At 43.6% G+C, this 18,881-nt stretch overlaps 1 protein-coding gene across 1 annotated transcript in view; it reads left to right on the top strand.

Annotated features, from left to right (window-relative positions):
• The window catches only part of sfmbt2 (Scm like with four mbt domains 2), a 91,838-nt gene that overhangs the window by 14,121 nt on the left and 58,836 nt on the right, over positions 1-18,881 (top strand). The window contains exon 4 of the mRNA XM_083652245.1: positions 5,535-5,775. Within this exon, the coding sequence (XP_083508371.1) occupies positions 5,535-5,775 (241 nt within the window). The remainder of the gene's footprint in view (positions 1-5,534; positions 5,776-18,881) is intronic.

Below are 18,881 nucleotides of genomic sequence, written 5' to 3'. Positions count from 1 at the left end.
AGAGCTGGAGGTTGCACCAAACTTGACAGAGGTGGCCGCCTCTGAATTCTCTATGGCAGATCTGGAAAACATTATTTTGATGTCGTTGCTGTGATATTGAGGTAGCCTATATATATGATATATATATGTGTGTGTGTGTGTGTGTGTGTGTGTGTGTGTGTGTGTGTGTGTGTGTGTGTGTTTCTAGACACACTCACACGCGCGCACATGCGCACACACACACACACACACACACACACACAGACACACACCAAATTTCAGCTGAACACTCATGTTGTAGCATAATAGTGAATTTTAACATGTTAATGTGTACCGTAATTTTATTATGCTGATCAGTTATTTTTGCCCTTTTACACCTAAGGCTACATGGTTGGGTGGACAGAGATCATAGCTGAAGTGTGCACTCGTATGCATGAAAGGCTAGCTCCGCCCCCGAAACAAGCACAGTGCTTCCTCATTCTTTGCTTCTGTTAGGCTGTGGCCACACTGATCCGTGGTGTCTGTCCGTCTGCCTTCATTTCTCTGTTCACACTTCCATTCATTTTCAAAGACAGCTGTCCGTCTGTCCGTGGAGCACTGATGACACGTACGTCTCCAGCAAATTTGCATACACCAGATCGGCAATACGTCATTTTGTAGGCGGCTGCTGGCGGCACATGTTCCCGCCCCCTTTTAGGGGGGAAACGCAAGCCTCTCCCCGTTGACCTCAATGTAAAATAGCACTACCAAAAAAAATTATAGAAAAATAACAGAATCAATCTCGTTTATTAATGATCCCAAAACACCATGACATGACAATATATTACAACTCGGCCGGCCACACAATGCGCAAGATACATCGGATATATGACTTTGACCCATCTAAAATCATGTAAATCATGACCCGTCTGTGACCTAGGTGTTTCATTTAGTCTTCCGACATTAAATGCTGTTGTAGTGGAGCCCAGCGTCGTCGTAGGCTACTTTGCTCTGGGCTGTAATGTAAATATGTGACATGAGTCACATGATTTTAGATGGGTCAAAGTAATATTTCCAGTGTATCTTGTCCATTCTATGGCCAGACGAGTTGTAATATATTGTCATGTTATTTTTCTATCAATTTTTTGGTAGTGCTATTTTACATTGAAGTCAACGGTGAGAGGCTTGTGTTTTCCCCCTAAAAAAGGGCGGGGCCTAATTGCTGATCTGATGTATAAGTTTTGATGGACAGAAAGTTCAAGGGGGCTGAACTTTTTCTAGATGGACGGATTGATTCGACGGTTTGTTCTCAGAGTGGAAATGGAGGAGCGGAAGTTGCCCGCAACTCTGTAAACACTTTATTTTAGAGCCACAATATTGTTCTAATATCAACTAGAGCTGCAACAATTAATCGATTATTTAAAAAAATTACTATTTTGATAATCGATTAAGAGTTTTGAGTACAATTTTAAGAGAAAAAGTCAAAATTCTCTAATTCCAGCTTGTGAATATTTTCTGGTTTCTTTACTCATCTATGGCAGTAAACTGAATATATTTGGGTTGTGGACAAAATGAGACATCTGAGGACGTCATCTTGGACTTTGGGAAACACTGATCGTCATTTTTCACAATTTTATGACATTTTATAGACCAAACAGCTAATCGATTAATCGAGAAAATAATCGACAGATTAATCGATTATGAAAATAATCGTTAGTTGCAGCCCTAACATCAACAACTACCCAACATATATCAAAGCTGGTGGGCTTTATGGAAAGAACGTGACTCGAACTGGTTAAGAGTTATTATCACGGTGTTTTGAGCCTGGCGAACACTTGGAGGCCATTTACACCTGGCGCTAACATGCGTTTTCTGTGATCAGATTGCAATCAGATTGTGTTTTATCACTTGAAATGCCAGGTGTAAACACCCCCAAAATGCATTGAAGAAGGATTGCAATCTGATCGGCCAAACCACCTCCGGAGGTGGTCAGGGATGCATTGTGTACACATTGAACACATTACAAGTGCAAATGCAATGTGTCCTCTCAATCTGGATACACCAACTTTATGCGGATTGAGAGGACAACCATTTCTGCTATCTGATTGCAATCAGATTGCAGAAAATGCATGTTAACGCCAGATGTAAATGGAATCAGGCTGAAGTGATAAAATACAATCTGATTGCAATCTGATGGCAGAAACCACATGTTAACGCCAGGTGTAAATGGCCTCTTAGTTACCAAACGTAGCTCACAGCTAACAGCTATGGCTAACAGCTATGTTCCAGCTCTGAGCCCACTTCCTCATGACTACAGAGTGCCGCGTGCTGCACTTCCCCAGGTCATCTCATCGCATTAACTTCAAATTACTCCTCCTCACCTACAAAGCCCTCCATAGCCTGGCCCCCCCTTATCTGACTGACCTTCTCCCCCATCGCCCTAACCGTACCCTCCGAACCTCCTCATCTACGTTCCCATCACTGTTCCACCATCCAAACTGAAAAGCTTTGGAGATCGAGGATTCTCAAGAGCTGCACCCCGACTCTGGAATTCCCTCCCAGCCTATCAGAGACTCTCCTTCACTCCCCACTTTTAAATCCCGACTCAAAACCTACCTATTCTCCCAAGCTTACAACCTCCCCTACCCTTAACCACCTCTTCCTACCTCGCCTCCTCCCCTTTTTCCACTTCCCTCTCTTCTGTCTGGCCCCTGTCCCTCCCACACTCTCCTTCCTTCCCCTCTGTTTCCATATATCCCGATCGATGTGTTAAGTGTTACTTGTATCTGTTGCCTGTTGTGATCTTGTTTTCTATGTACTCATACTGTGTCAGCGTCTTTGGGTCGCTGAAAAGCGCTTTATAAATAAAATGAATTATTATTATTATTATCTCAAAAAACAATGCAACGGGCACTAATCTATCATTTTATAATTCTGCCCATTTTCTGATGGATCAGTGTGGCCACGGCCTCAGTGTAATATATAACGTTTCACTCGGGCAAAACTAAAAATGTTGAAAATGTTTTTTTTTAATCCGTTTTATTTTTTATTTCTGGTCTGACTGAAATGTTATATGGTCTCTCCTGATTCTAAATATAGCTGAATCACTTGATTTGACCAAGTGAATTTATTTTTATAAGCATTTTACAAAATGTAGATGGGAAAATAAATAGCAGATGAAATCCCTTGGTTCGTATGCTGAACGCGGAAGAGGGCGTGACTTTGGCACTCTATAACTGGCGTCTTGTGTTCATCGGAAAACAGGCAGGGCGTGTAAAGGGCTCACAAGGGCACATTGCAACATTTAATGAAATTATTACACATTTATTTATATTTATTATTATTACACAAGTCTCAACGGATGCTTGATGTATTTTTACTCGCCTATTCTCAATTACCAAAGAATTGTGAGGCATTATTAACATGCTACATCACAGGTTAGGTGAATCGATTTTTTCCCCCACCCCTAATATACAGTAGGTGGAGATTTGAATGGCTGAGGTCTCTTGGAAAGCTAAATTGCCTTGTTGGGAAGTGGATTGAGTCACTGGGATACAGAGACCATGAATTCCCCAGAAAAATGTGATTCACTAAAGTGCAATAGACTTTCCCATCTCTCTCTCTCTCTCTCTCTCTCTTTCTCTCGCTCAGCAGAGCCTGGACAAATTGAAACAGTGATTTCTCTTGAGCCACACACACACACACACACACACACACACGTACACACAGGCCGTGTGTGCTGCGCTGCCTGTAGCTCTCTTACACACACACACACACGCACATGCACACACACACGTACACACAGGCCATGTGTGCTGCGCTGCCTGTAGCTCTCTTACATAAGCTGACCGAAGTGATACAGCACATTTGCATTGTTGTACCAGGAAGTCATGGGGCCATTTGTATTGTGTGTATTTCTAAGATGTTGGCTTTTTCCATTCTGTGTGTGTGTGTGTGTGTGTGTGTGTGTGTGTGTGTGTGTGTGTGTGTGTGTGTGTGTGTGTGTGCGCGCGTGCGTGCACTCGTGTGCGTGCGTGTGTTGAATATGAACATCCTGTTGGGCTTCCAATCTTCTGAAGACTTGTATGACAGCCTGTGGCTATATCGCTGAAATACATTACACACTGTACCAGCCACACTCTCCTGGTTGTATGTCTCTCTCTCTACAAGGACAGACAGTGAAAGGCAGTATTGTACTAGCAATCGGCAGTTGTATTTATTTGACCTGTTTATTACCTTAACCTCACCTGTACCTAGGGCTGCAACTAACGATTATTTTCATTATCATAATCTGTCGATTATTTTCTCGATTACTTGTCGATCAGTGTCTCCCAAAGCCCAAGATGACATCCTCTAATGTCTTGTTTTGACCACAACCCAAAAACATTCAGTTTACTGTCACTAGCTGTGTTTCCATTACCCTCAGAAATGCGCAAAATCTAAATATCGCATTAAAAATCGGGTAATGGAAACACGTAAATAAAAGAACTCCTAAATATCGCAAAAAGTTTTTGCGCTCTCATGAGGTGGTTTTTCAGACGTGTCGATATAGCAGTTTATCGCAAAAGTGTAATGGAAACACATTTTCCGCATTTGCACGTCATGTGACCCATCTTGTCCTTTGGAAAAGGAGCGGAAAATGAGGGAGAAAGGGTTCGATAAGCCATGGCAAAACCTCCGCAGCAAGTGGAAAACTTTGAAACAACGCTACCTAGCTAGCAGAAAGACGAGTGTTGTGCAAAAGCGGAGCCGGGGGAGAAGAACAGAGATTTTTTAATGGCAGAAATCGGTCCATGGTGACAGGCTGCCTGTGTGTGCGCATTTGGCACAGCGAGATGAGGGGATGAAAAGCACACTGCTGACTGAAGTGAATACAGTGAGTAATACATGTTTCAGGTGCAATGTTATAATACATGACATTCTGATTATTGCACCAAATCAGCCTTTTTTTCCCTCCATCTCTAAATCAGACCAGTTTTATTTCCTTGTTGCGCTCACTGCATTCACCGCAGCCAGCAACATGTTGCCACTCATTTTCTTTTAATCAGGCTCATTTATATGCGTTGTAACTTCATGTTGTGATTTGCATTGACCATTGGTTGGATTTGAGCATGCTGAGGACGGGATATGGGGCAGATCCCCGTGCGTAATCACTGTGGCAGCTGCGCTGCTGGTAACGGGTAATTGCGTTCAGGTGTGCGCGCCGTCACTGACTTCAAACTCAACTTCAATGGAAACGCCTGCAAGTCGCAATTGTACTTTGTCAAAGTTGTAGAAATATTGCAATTATTTTGGAAAAACTGTAATGGAAACACAGAAAATATTCACATTTAAGAAGCTGGAATCAGAGAATTTAGGCTCCCCCCCCTTAAAAAATACTCAAACTGATTAATGGATTATGGAAATGCTGTAGTTGACGATTAATTTAGTTAACAGCTAGTTATTGTGATTAATCGATTAATCGTTGCAGCTATATCTGTACCTGTACAAAATCAGTCACCTGCCACCAGTCCAGTTTTCGCGAGCGCCAGCTTGAAAAATCCCTGAAGCTGTTGCTCTGTGATTGGCCCTGCCAGGTGGAGATCAGCCTGCAGAGCAGCTTCCAGCCCGGTATGAAGCTGGAAGTGGCCAATAAGAGCAGCCCAGACAGCTATTGGGTGGCCAGCATCATCACCACCTGTGGCCAGCTGCTGCTACTGCGCTTCAGCGGCTACGGAGAGGACCGCAGGGCTGACTTCTGGTGTGACGTCATGACCGCTGAGCTGCACCCGGTGGGCTGGTGCGCCCAGAACCACAAGACGCTGATGCCTCCTGAAGGTAGGGGGCGGCAAACACGCAGATACACACATACACTTCATTCCTCCTGAAAGTAGGGGGCGGCAAACACGCATATACACACATACACTTCATTCCTCCTGAAGGTAGGGGGCGGCAAACACGCAGATACACACATACACTTCATTCCTCCTGAAGGTAGGGGGCGGCAAACACGCAGATACACACATACACTTCATTCCTCCTGAAGGTAGGGGGCGGCAAACACGCATATACACACATACACTTCATTCCTCCTGAAGGTAGGGGGCGGCAAACACGCAGATACACACATACACTTCATGCCTCCTGAAGGTAGGGGGCGGCAAACACGCAGATACACACATATTTACACCTGATGCCTCCTGAAGGTAGCGGGTGGCAAACACGCAGATAAACACATATACACACCTGATGCCTCCTGAAGGTAGGGGGCAGCAAACACACCGATACAAACATATTTACACCTGATGCCTCCTGAAGGTAGGGGGTGGCAAACACGCAGATACACATACACACATATACTGTATACACCTGATGCCTCCTGAAGGTAGGGGGCGGCAAACACGCAGATACACACATACAGTATATACACCTACGCACACTAAGGTTAGACTGATATACGACAGCGGATATCAGGCCGTCATGTTTTCTGCCTCTGATATGATGGGGGGTTCTTTCAGTAGGTTCAATAGAATCGTTTAGTTATGAAATAATAGTATTCAGGCCCTAAAGTTCAGTGCAGGATTGCGGGTATTGTGCATAATTGTATCAATTCCTAAATGTAGCATTTATAATGCTGGAAAAAGTGATGCAAAAATAAAACCTTTTTCAAAGGCTTCTGTGTGCTTTAAACTTGTGTAGATTGCAGAATCATTCTTTTATTTTGGAAAAAGTCAGACAGGAACTCTTATTGTTGACTGTGATGATGCCATGTGAGCATTTCCTTTTTTTACAAAGTTGTTAAGTGGAAAGAGATGAAGCAGAGGAGAGTACAGGGAAAGAATACAGCATTCATTTGACAGGAGAGAAGACTAAAGCTTAATTTATACTTATTAGAAAGTGTCGCTCAGCAGCACATGGTCGCAGACGAAAAATAAAGTGTCGCTCATGTTGCTGCATTTATGCTTCTCTCCTCGGCTCAACGGTCACGTGGCACTATAGACAGAGGGAGGCAGAGAACTAGTGCAGACAGCCAAGAGAGGGAATGCTGTTAGTGAACCCACGTCGGAGGCAAGATGTAACTGCAGCCGCATATAACGACACACAACCACACAACTCACCTCCTCTCTCTCTGGGAAGTTGGTCACGGTGTTCTTTGTGATTTTCACGAAGTCATACATCAAGGGCATGCTGATAAAAAATAGCGGGGACACGTTCATTAATTTCATTTCAGCGAAAACTAAAACAAGGAAGTCAAGCGCGTGCCCGTCTATATAGCCAATCACACTTGCGCGACATTATGTGATGTAGTCAGTGACACTAGAAATTTCACTAGGTAGCATACACCTCTCGCCGACACTTGAAAGTGTCGACTCAAGTCCTCATTTCTGTCGGCGACCGTTTCAAAAGTGTCGGTAGACAAAGCATAAATTGGGCTTAAGGACACTGAGAAAAGTAGAAACAGACAGTCAACCAAACTCCATAGTCCAGAGAATCCCTTAAATTAGAGGGGAGCTACAAAGTGCAATCTAAGGTAAGAATAGGACAATGTCAGACCTAGTTAACCTCATTAGTACAGTGATTCTCAAACCTTTCCGTATTAACACATTGAGTGCCACAGCGCTTCAGTAAAATTGTCTGGAGCCTGTGCCAGATTCACTTCCATTCAGTTGAAAACAGCTATAGAATTTTTTCTATTAGGGCTATATGGACAGGGCTGGACTCTAATGAAACATTTGACACTCCTGCTTCTTTCAAAGAAGAAATTTTGTTTCTAGACAGTTCCATTATGAAATGACAGCCTCTGAAAGAAGAGCACTTTCAAGGGTTTTCTGCTGTCTTTTTTTACTTTTCAAGATAAAGTCACTTTTATGAATACTTTTTGCACTCTAATTTCAAGCACATTCACTGACTCTAGCTACTATTTTCTGATGTAGTGACATGGTGTAGTTCTGTGCAGCCTGCGTGCCCCACCCCCCTCTCCACCCCTGAGCTGCGGGCTCCTCCCCACACGCACACAGTCTGTTTTCGCAGCCTCCGTTTTTGCCCCGGGCGGATCCCAGCGCAACAAGGAAATGGCAAACGGGACTGAAGGAAAAGGTTTGGCCGTTCGGCTTCGGGTGCTGCCTTTCTGGCAGGGAATCGTGTGGAGAAACTATATGCAGACAGATAGACAGAAGCAGAAGAGCTCAGTTGTGGGCGCGGATCGCAGGCAACTGTCAGCTGCAGACAGAGCAATCTATATGGCTCTGGCTGCAGCATGCATCGGTTTCGCTTTGATCACGGCTTTCTCCGCTTTCTCCTGCACAAAGTAAAGGATCTGAGGTGGGTGGCGCAGCTCCCGTGTAGATGTTTAACTCATTGAGTGCCAGCCACTTTTGGAGAACGGACGCTCCCAGTGCCAGAGTTTCAGAGCTTTTTTCAGTGATTTCTCGAGGCCCACAGAATATTGTGTGATATTACTATGTAAACAATGAACACGCAAAAAGAACGATGAGACTCTTTTCTATCATCAGCAAAAACAGGTTTATTGATATCATTTTCCGTTCTTTAGTTATCAGCCGGAGAAGATAGCTTGATTTAACAAAAAAGAGCAGTTTTTTTCTAGAAGCTGAGATAATGGCCCTTTTGTGAAATTAAACATTTCAAACACATCACTGACTCTGAAGCTAATTTTCTGATGTAGTCACACCTCAAAAATAATTTCCTTCAATAAAACAGTGAAGGCCAGGGAATTTTGTTTGGCAGAATAATATTTTTAGCTGCAACCAGCAGCGCTGGCCCCTGCGTGCGCTGCTGGTTACAGCTTCTTGCTGATCTTGATTTGCTGCTGGTGGGCATCGGATATTCTGGCTTGCGTTTGCCAACCCTGTCCTGCTGCCTGGGTCTGTCTGGGTCAGTGTTGTGTGCTGCTCTGCGTGCCCCCCCCCCCCCCGCCCCGCCCCGCCTCAACTGCACACTCCTCCTGTATGGGAGGTGGCTCTCTGCTGAGTTTGCTCTGTCTGCACTGTGAAGGGTGCGCGTCGGCGACATCCAGCTTTTTCCGCGTGTGTTTGTCACCGGCTACTACTGTATGCTTCCAGTTGAGAATAATAACGGCTGATCATGCGAATGGGCTGTGCAGCGGACATGGAGGAGCTCAATTGTGGGAGCAGATTGGCTGCTGCCTGCTGCAGGCACATCTAACGTTAAAACGCTTCATGCATATCGATGCATACGGATGCGATGCGATTTCCGTTTCCCCAACGACTTATTCTCTGTTTTTCTCTGCCTTTCTGTTAACCTGGAGAGCACTGTCGCCACCTAAGGGTTCTGTAAAATAGGTTATAGACCTCCAATAGCTATAATATTTGTACAGGAGAGGCAGAAGGCTTTGATCGACGCCCCACCGTCAAAAAACGCAATTGACGAACATGTCCGTCCTTGGCACTCTACGTTACTATTTGAAATGACGAACATGTCCGTCCATGGCACTCAATGAGTTAAGGTGGCGCCGTGTGATCCCTTGAAGGGATTCATGCTCACTGGCTGGGTACGACCTTAAACAGCAGAATTATGGAATAATATGAATTATGATTTTAGGACGTCCACAGACGTCCTTGGCACTTCTCGTTACTTTTTTTTAGGACGTCCACAGACGTCCTTGGCACTCAATGTGTTAAGGACCTCTAATTTAGTATGAATTAGGGCCACAGACCCCCATTTGATAATAGTGTCTCTCTGACCCAAATCTGAAAGTATTGTTGTTGTTTGTTTTTTCCAGAATTCCCATAAGAAAGTTATTGTAGGTAGACCTGTTACAAATGCTCCACGTCAAGCATGATCCGTCTGCTAACACCCAAGGCATATACGGGCCTCTGGGTCCGGCTGGGCTCCTAGCCGCTTCTGGACAGCACTTTTCTGATGACATCATCACCGATGACATCACAATGCTGCCTGCGGGGTGCCTGTGACATTATGTGAGATGTGACTAGCCACTGATGATGTCAGTTGACATCACAATGCTGCCTGCCGGGTGCCTGTGACATCATGACAGATGTGATGTCCTTGCCGATGATGTCATGATCGAATATGACATCATCACCGACGCCATCACAATAAGGATGTCACCATCTCCGATGACATCACAATGGGATGTGAGACGAGTTATGACATCACCAGTGATGTCATATACCCAGACTAGGACAACTATATAAGTAGGACCTGGGGCCAGTTGGTGGTCTTAACTATGCCTGGTCGTAACTCCTACGTCGGTCTTAGTTAAGACCAGTCTTTAGAGTGGATTTACACCTGTTGCACCAATAGAGGGTATGCACACCCACTGAAACACGCCCCCTCAATCAGGAATGAGTGTCAAAATGAGTGTCAAGTTCCTCCCTGAGCAGCAGGTGTCAGTTATCTAGGCTGATTACTGCATTCAAGCTCAGTCTTGCTGTGACTCAGTGGGCGTAACCCCACAGTGACTTCTGCCTCTGTGACATCACATGCATACCCTCTATAGGGCTTACATCTGGTCTTAACTACGCTGGTCGTAGCAATGCGCGTCCATGTGAATTGCCGGGGAATGTGCCCCGATTGGCCCAAAAATGTGCCTTGCGCCGTCACCCACTACTGTATGTGCGTCACTACACCCTCCCTCCTCCCACCCCCCTCCTGTGGAAACTCCGGGGGGGAAATGGCGGCGATTAGTGCCAAGCAGTCTGAATGAAATTGAATGTAACGTTCCCAATTCTATGTATTAAATTCTAAAAAACGACCCTCAACATTTGGGAAGGCTAAGCCACACAACTAGTTCGTTATAATCTAACATCATGCTTCGATGGCGACGTTACGACGATGAGGACGGTAAGGACTCAAATTACAGCAGGTCTCCGCTGATAGACACGGAAAATGATAGACACGGAAATCTCTGTTACAGGCAGGCACCCTTACCCTTAGACCCTTACGCCTCCTCCTGACCAGGCGTAAGAGTTACGCCTAGCGTAGCTGTTAGGTCGTAAAGTTACGACTGGCGTACCTTAAGACCAGTCGTAAGACCACTTGGTGCAACTGGCCCCAGGTCAATAGCTAGAGAGGTTCTCCTAAGGTTCCCCTAAAGTTATTCTAGTCATGCCACGATCACAGAGTCCCAAGCAAGACAGTGATCCTGGAGATGAAGCCTACAACAGTCTCCCAAGTCCGCTACTGAACCTGGATGGGACACTTGGAGTTACTCAGAGATTAGACAGTCTTGGTAGACACACCTGCGACATCGCGAGCTGCAGGACCTGAGGCAGGTTTATACCTGATGAATCCTGTACCAGACTCTAGGCCCTTCATCGCCTGGAACCCTGAAAGCGTATCAGACTCCGGGTCCTTCAAGCCCGGACATGAATCCAAACCAGTCTGGGTCCTTCGCCCGGAACTCTACAGCACTAACAGTGAAACTATAATCAAAATAGCCATTAATCTAAATTCTTTAATTGTTAGATTCTTGTAATTGAAATTATAGTGAAGTTTAACAATCCATCAATTTGATGGGGACCCGGTCGAAGCCCCTCAAAGACCCCTGGTGTTCACCGGACCCATGTTGAGAATCAGCGCACTCGTAGTATCCTCTCCCCTCAAAAGTCTATATCAAGTAGTTTTGTCCATATCACCCTTTATTCAGAGGCCTTTCCACTCTGAAAAGAAACACATTAGATAGATATTGAATATTTGCTTGAAATATCAACTCATGGCAGGTTCAGTCACAAGCAGTCAGCCTTCAAAACCCCATCACAGTCCAACATGCACGCGTGCACGCGTGCGCACACACACACACACACACACACACACACACACACACACACACACACACACAAAGACATGTAAAGACACAAACCTCCCAGCTGTAGCTTTCCAGAGAAAGCTTTAGATAAACGAAGAAACTGAGTGGAAAGACAGGTTCACAAAGTGCATGGACTGTCGAGCGACTTAACTGCCATTCATCTTACCTTAACTGCCATTCATCTGACCTTAACTGCATTCATCTGACCTTAACTGCATTCATCTGACCTTAACTGCCATTCATCTTACCTTAACTGCATTCATCTGACCTTAACTGCATTCATCTGACCTTAAAGGAGAATTTCGTTTTTTTACACCACGGTCCTCATTTGCAGCTTAAAATATGATGTTTTCTACCCCCAAATACTTTTGGGTTCATTCGGATCCCCACAGAAGATTTGTCGCACCGAGTACACTCCTCAAACGGGCTAGAACGGGAGCCTGCGGGGCATGCTGCACGCGCTCTGTAAATGACACTTTTTCTGTCAGATCACGGTTCATTATGGTTGTAAATATAATTATTTAGCTAATAGCTAGAAGCTAAGCTAACAACACAGCAGTCGGCGTTGATCTGCCCCGGATGGGGTTACAGTGCTTATCTTCCCCCTTCTGTAGTTTCTCTGAAGAAGTGTGGTTTCACAGAGGGGGAAGATGGGCACTGTGACCCCATCCGGGGCAGATCAGAGTTGAGTCGCTCGGTGATGTTGTTATCTTAGCTTTTTAGTAGGGTCATCTGTGGCACTTCCGTGACCGTGGAGAGCGAAGGTCCGTTTCTCAATGGATTTGTCATCTAGGAGGGTTAATAAACAAATTTAGCCGGGGTGTATTTTTAAAAAAGGCGGGGAAAATATTTGAGAGACCAAAATCCAAAATGTCTGCCGTGGAAATGAACTTTTTAATGGTTTGACCTACAATGATGCACAATACATGGTTTCAGAGCTTATTCTGGTCAAGGAATACATATTTGGTGTTTATATAATGATTTGACTTATTTTTGACCTTCAAATCCAAGATGGCTGCCAATTTTGAGCTCTAAAAGGCAGTTTTTTCAAAATCGTCATAGAGCCTTCATATTAGGCTTGAATGACAGGTCTTCTCATGATGAGTTGAATAATATACAGTATAAGTACACAGAAGTAATCTCTGAGGTCATTAAAGTCAATGTTTGTGTGTAAACAACAGTTGCTGATTTGCGGTTTCCCATTAAATAGGGTAGGCTACTGAGAATATGGTGTCCAGTTCATCCCATCACATTTTCATAATGAACCAAAAACAATTTTGCACTATAGCCTAACATAAAATAATATTCTGTATGCAAAGCTAGTTGCTTGAGCTGAATTTAAAGGTCAACTCAAAACAAACAATGAAATTAACTTTGAAATTAAAACTGAATCCTAGGCTACTAAATTTCATCAGCAAACAGTAAAGGAAACTTGTCTTTGAACTCAGCTGACTGTCTAGTCCTAATCCCTGTTGTGCAATGTCCCTTTTCAGTGAAGTTTTAGTTTTTGTTAAGAGTATGGACTTTTAATCTTGACCTTGTTGGTAGGCAACGGCCCTTTTTCAGTCAAGCATTTTCAGATTAGCTCAGTCAGTCTGTGAAGCAGTCAGTGTCAGCACTTGCGCAAGCTCGCTTTTTCTCTAACTAATGTTAACATTACACACTTTAAGACACTTTGTTTGAGGATATAAAAGGAGGTACGGTGGTGTAGTGGTAAGCACTATCGCCTCGAAGGTCGTGGGTTCGATTCCCACCTGGGAAGATGTGAACGCTGAAGGAATGCGTGCCCGTCCGCATGTCCTCGAGTGCCCACCGCCCGGGTGGGGTCGTCAAAAGGGCCTTTCTGTGTGGATTTTGCATGTTCTTCCCGTGCCTCCCGGGGGTTTCCTTCATATAGGAACCCCCTTCACCAAAAACATGCAATATCCTGGTTGCAGTATCCTTCTCCTCTGGTCGTTAAGGGCGCCTGTTCAGAGGGGGGAACTGGTTGGAATAGTGTGAACCTCCCACGTGCTATGTCCTACCGGTGAAGCTTCCTCTGTCAGGTGAAAAGAAGCGGCTGGCTAACTGCCCATGTCTCGGAGGAAGCATGGAGCCAGTTTCGGCTCTCCCCAGATCGGCAGAGGGTGGAGTAGCAACCAGGATAAAGAAATTACGTTAGCACTAATGGGGGATAAAAATGGGATAAAAAATCGGGGGGGGAGGGGAATATAAAATCAAAACTTTGTTTGAGGATATCAACGTTATTCACTAGTCTAAAGATAGTTCTACCATCAAGAACATATAAAGCAAAACATTTTTTTATTTGCAGAAGTCATCATTGATATTTGGTGTTAGCTAACGTTAGGTAACGTTATTAAGATATTTATCAGATTATCAGATAACATTAGCTAAAGTTAATGTTATCTGTCTCCACACTTCTGTCAACTGACATATGCATTTGCTTTTGAAAATAAACAGCGTATAACAGCAATATAATATAACAGTAATATAATAGCGAGTTGCTTTCCCTCCCAATGAAAGACAAAGCACACAATGTCCTATGAATGTGTCCTAAAATGTGACAAGCCTTGCAAGCCCACCGATACAATAAATCAAGGCAAATGGGACAGCTTACAATTAAAAGCCCAAGACTGGTCAGGACTTGATAAATTTGATGATGTTTACACCACCACCTCCTGGGAAGATGGGCCAACCAATCGGTACATGCATTCGTCATGTTATATTTATATTTAATCTTCAGTTATGCTTAAGCAAGCCAGACTGTTTATTTTCAAAAGCAAATGCATATGTCAGTTGACAGAAGTGTGGAGACAGATAACATTAACTTTAGCTAAAAATAATAACGTTACCTAACGTTAGCTAACACCAAATATCAATGATGACTTCTGCAAATAAAAATTGTTTTTGCTTTTGTTTTATATGTTCTTGATGGTAGAACTATCTTTAGACTAGTGAATAACGTTGATATCCTCAAACAAAGTGTCTTAAAGTGTGTAATGTTAACATTAGTTAGAGAAAAAGCGAGCTCGCGCAAGTGCTGACGCATGCTTCACAGACTGACTGAGCTAATCTGAAAATGCTTGACTGAAAAAGGGCCGTTGCCTACCAACAAGGTCAAGATTAAAAGTCCATACTCTTAACAAAAACAAAAACTTCACTGAAAAGGGACATTGCACAACAGGGATTAGGACTAGACAGTCAGCTGAGTTCAAAGACAAGTTTCCTTTACTGTGTGCTGATGAAATTTAGTAGCCTAGGATTCAGTTTTATTTTCAAAGTTAATTTCATTGTTTGTTTTGAGTTCACCTTTAAATTCAGCTCAAGCAACTAACCTTGCTAGCTTTGCATACAGAATACTATTTTATGTTAGGCTATACTGCAAAATTGTTTTTGGTTCATTATGAAAATGTGATGGGATGAACTGGACACCATATTCTCAGTAGCCTACCCTATTTAATGGGAAACCGCAAATCAGCAACTGTTGTTTACACACAAACATTGACTTTATTGAATTCAAAAATCAAAATCAAAATTGGCAGCCATCTTGGATTTGAAGGTCAAAAATAGGTCAAATCATTATATAAACACCAAATATGTATTCCTTGACCAGAATAAGCTCTGAAACCATGTATTGTGCATCATTGTAGGTCAAAGCATTAAAAAGTTCATTTCCACAGCAGCCATTTTGGATTTTGGTCTCTCAAATATTTTCCCCGCCTTTTTTAAAAATACACCCCAGCTAAATTTGTTTATTAACCCTCCTAGATGACAAATCCATTGAGAAACGGACCTTCGCTCTCCACGGTCACGGAAGTGCCCCAGATGACCCTACTATTTAGCTTGGCATTATTATAGATATCTGATGTCAAGATTATGGACGTTTCAATTCCATTACCGCTCGTGTGGAATCATGCCACATATCGTCAACAACAAACAGCAGCGGGAGATGTGATCTACCATATCTATGTGATGCACACCCGGACAGCAAACGGAGTGGGCTGTCGGGACTCCCAGCAGACGATGGTTAGTTAGATATCGATTTCATGTTCTCATAATTATATTTGCAACCATAATGAGCCGCGATGTGACAGAAAAAGTGACATTTACAGAGCGCAAGCACCTTGCCCTGTCTGCTCTCGTTATAGCCTGTTTGAGGAGACTACTCGGAGCTCAAAATCTTCCGTGGGCATCCGAATGGAGCCAAACATATTTCGGTGAGTAGAGCATCATATTTTAAGCTGGAAATGAGGACCGTGGTGTAAAAAACCGAAATTCTCCTTTAACTGCCATTCATCTGACCTTAACTGCATTCATCTGACCTTAACTGCATTCATCTGACCTTAAAGTCGAACTGAACCTGTTCGTCACGTGCATAATGAGTCCGTTTCAGTCTGAAAACATAGTTTGTCTAAGATGACAGGTTGAGAGGCGGGTCATAGTATCATGTTGATGATTTTATTTGACAATTCTGGGGACAGGATTGGGCTTTGGCCAATCCTGGCGTGTTCCGCCTCCAAATCGAGTGGGATTTAGTGTGTTGTGGTGCTCCCCTCGGGAAGAGCCTGGTGACGCGAGGTTAGTGGCTGTGTGGAGCTCAGCGAGCCGGAGGCAGCCAGCTGCCTTCGTGTTGCCGAGCGGAGAGTGCAGCCCCTGACAACCAAGCTCTCGGATGCGCGCGCCATTATCGCTGCTATAACGATACGAAATCCCTGGAATGCGCGTTTTAACGAGCCAGTTACATTTCTTTGCATTCTTAGAGATTATAGTTTTTGTTTTTTATCCATGTTTCTAACAATTGGCCAAGTTAGTAGTTAGTTTATGGGATAGGAATTCTGCCAGATGACAGGCACTAGGCGCCATTTTCGACTTCATTTGGAAGAGAAAATTATCCAGAAATGAAGATTTGATTGACAGCTGCATGTCGTAATATGATTGGTTGAAATGGGATAGAAATTTGATAGTACTGGGTGACATCAGCAAACTATAAATTACTGTTATCAATGAAATCTTGAAAAACTAACTTTTGATGTGAAAAAGTGTGAAAAACTAAATAAATTAGATTGTTGTGATTTGTTTTGCATACATTATTAATTAGGTGCACTGCATACCCAGGTATTTGAACTAAAAGAAAAGAAAAGTCATTCTTGGGTTCAGCTCGACTTTAACTGCCATTCATCTGACCTTAACTGCATTCATCTGACCTTAACTGCCATTCATCTGACCTTAACTGCATTCATCTGACCTTAACTGCCATTCATCTGACCTTAACTGCATTCATCTGACCTTAACTGCCATTCATCTGACCTTAACTGCCATTCATCTGACCTTAACTGCATTCATCTGACCTTAACTGCCATTCATCTGACCTTAACTGCATTCATCTGACCTTAACTGCATTCATCTGACCTTAACTGCATTCATCTGACGTTAACTGCCATTCATCTGACCTTAACTGCATTCATCTGACCTTAACTGCATTCATCTGACCTTAACTGCATTCATCTGACCTTAACTGCATTCATCTGACCTTAACTGCCATTCATCTGACCTTAACTGCATTCATCTGACCTTAACTGCCATTCATCTGACCTTAACTGCCATTCATCTGACCTTAACTGTCATTCATCTGACCTTAACTGCATTCATCTTACTCAATGCACAAATCACACCCTCGCCATTACATTCATTCAAAGTAGGGATGGTAAGATTCACAGATTGACATCGGTGTACCAAACAACATAAATGAGATGCTACTGAGTTGCAGTGCTAGAGAAACAAATATGTACAGTAAAGTAAAAATGCCACTTTTTTAAGGTAATTTATGATTTGCTGCTTAAGAAATGAAATCAAACGTGTATTGAATTGTGTAGCATCATTCTTTTGCATCTCTCTTGCATTGTGTTCAACCAAATGGTGTCGAATCACACTCTATTTCAATAGGGGTGAGTGCCATCATAGAGTAACACGTTGGTAGTTGCTTCATACGTATCTTTAATATCGGATCATTGCAAAGCATCGAGATGTGTATCGCATCGGCCTCAGTGATGGAGATGCACATCGCTTATTCAAAGTCATGCAATCTCAGCCAGGTTCATCACAAATGGGGATTTTCTGAACCAGCTATCTCCAGTTCCTGAGAGCATCTCACCCCAACCCTTCCCAAAGAAAGCACCCTCCTTTACTTAGCCAGTGCCCGTTCTACTATACCTCCTGTCCACAATAGCCCCATTCTACTATACCTCCTGTCCACAATAGCCCCATTCTACTATACCTCCTGTCCACAATAGCCCCATTCTACTATACCTCCTGTCCACAATAGCCCCATTCTACTATACCTCCTGTCCACAATAGCCCCATTCTACTATACCTCCTGTCCACAATAGCCCCATTCTACTATACCTCCTGTCCACAATAGCCCCATTCTACTATACCTCCTGTCCACAATAGCAGAACTTTGTTCTACTGTACCTCCTGTCCACAATAGCCCCATTCTACTATACCTCCTGTCCACAATAGCAGAACTTTGTTCTACTATACCTCCTGTCCACAATAGCCCCATTCTACTATACCTCCTGTCCACAATAGCCCCATTCTACTATACCTCCTGTCCACAATAGCCCCATTCTACTATACCTCCTGTCCACAATAGCAGAACTTTGTTCTACTGTACCTCCTGTCCACAATAGCCCCATTCTACTATACCTCCTGTCCACAATAGCAGAACTTTGTTCTACTGTACCTAGCCTCCTGTCCACAATAGCAGAACTTTGTTCTACTGTACCTCCTGTCCACAATATCAGAACTTTGTTCTACTGTACCTCCTGTCCACAATAGCCCCATTCTACTATACCTCCTGTCCACAATAGCAGAACTTTGTTCTACTGTACTTAGCCTCCTGTCCACAATAGCAGAACTTTGTTCTACTGTACCTCCTGTCCACAATATCAGAACTTTGTTCTACTGTACCTCCTGTCCACAATAGCCCCATTCTACTATACCTCCTGTCCACAATAGCAGAACTTTGTTCTACTGTACCTAGCCTCCTGTCCACAATAGCAGAACTTTGTTCTACTGTACCTCCTGTCCACAATAGCAGAACTTTGTTCTACTGTACCTCCTGTCCACAATAGCAGAA

Source organism: Poromitra crassiceps (assembly GCF_964638095.1).
Source record: "Poromitra crassiceps genome assembly, chromosome: 2".
NCBI lineage: Eukaryota > Metazoa > Chordata > Actinopteri > Beryciformes > Melamphaidae > Poromitra > Poromitra crassiceps.
Note: the sequence above shows the minus strand (reverse complement) of the source record. Positions and strands in the feature narration are given on the sequence as shown.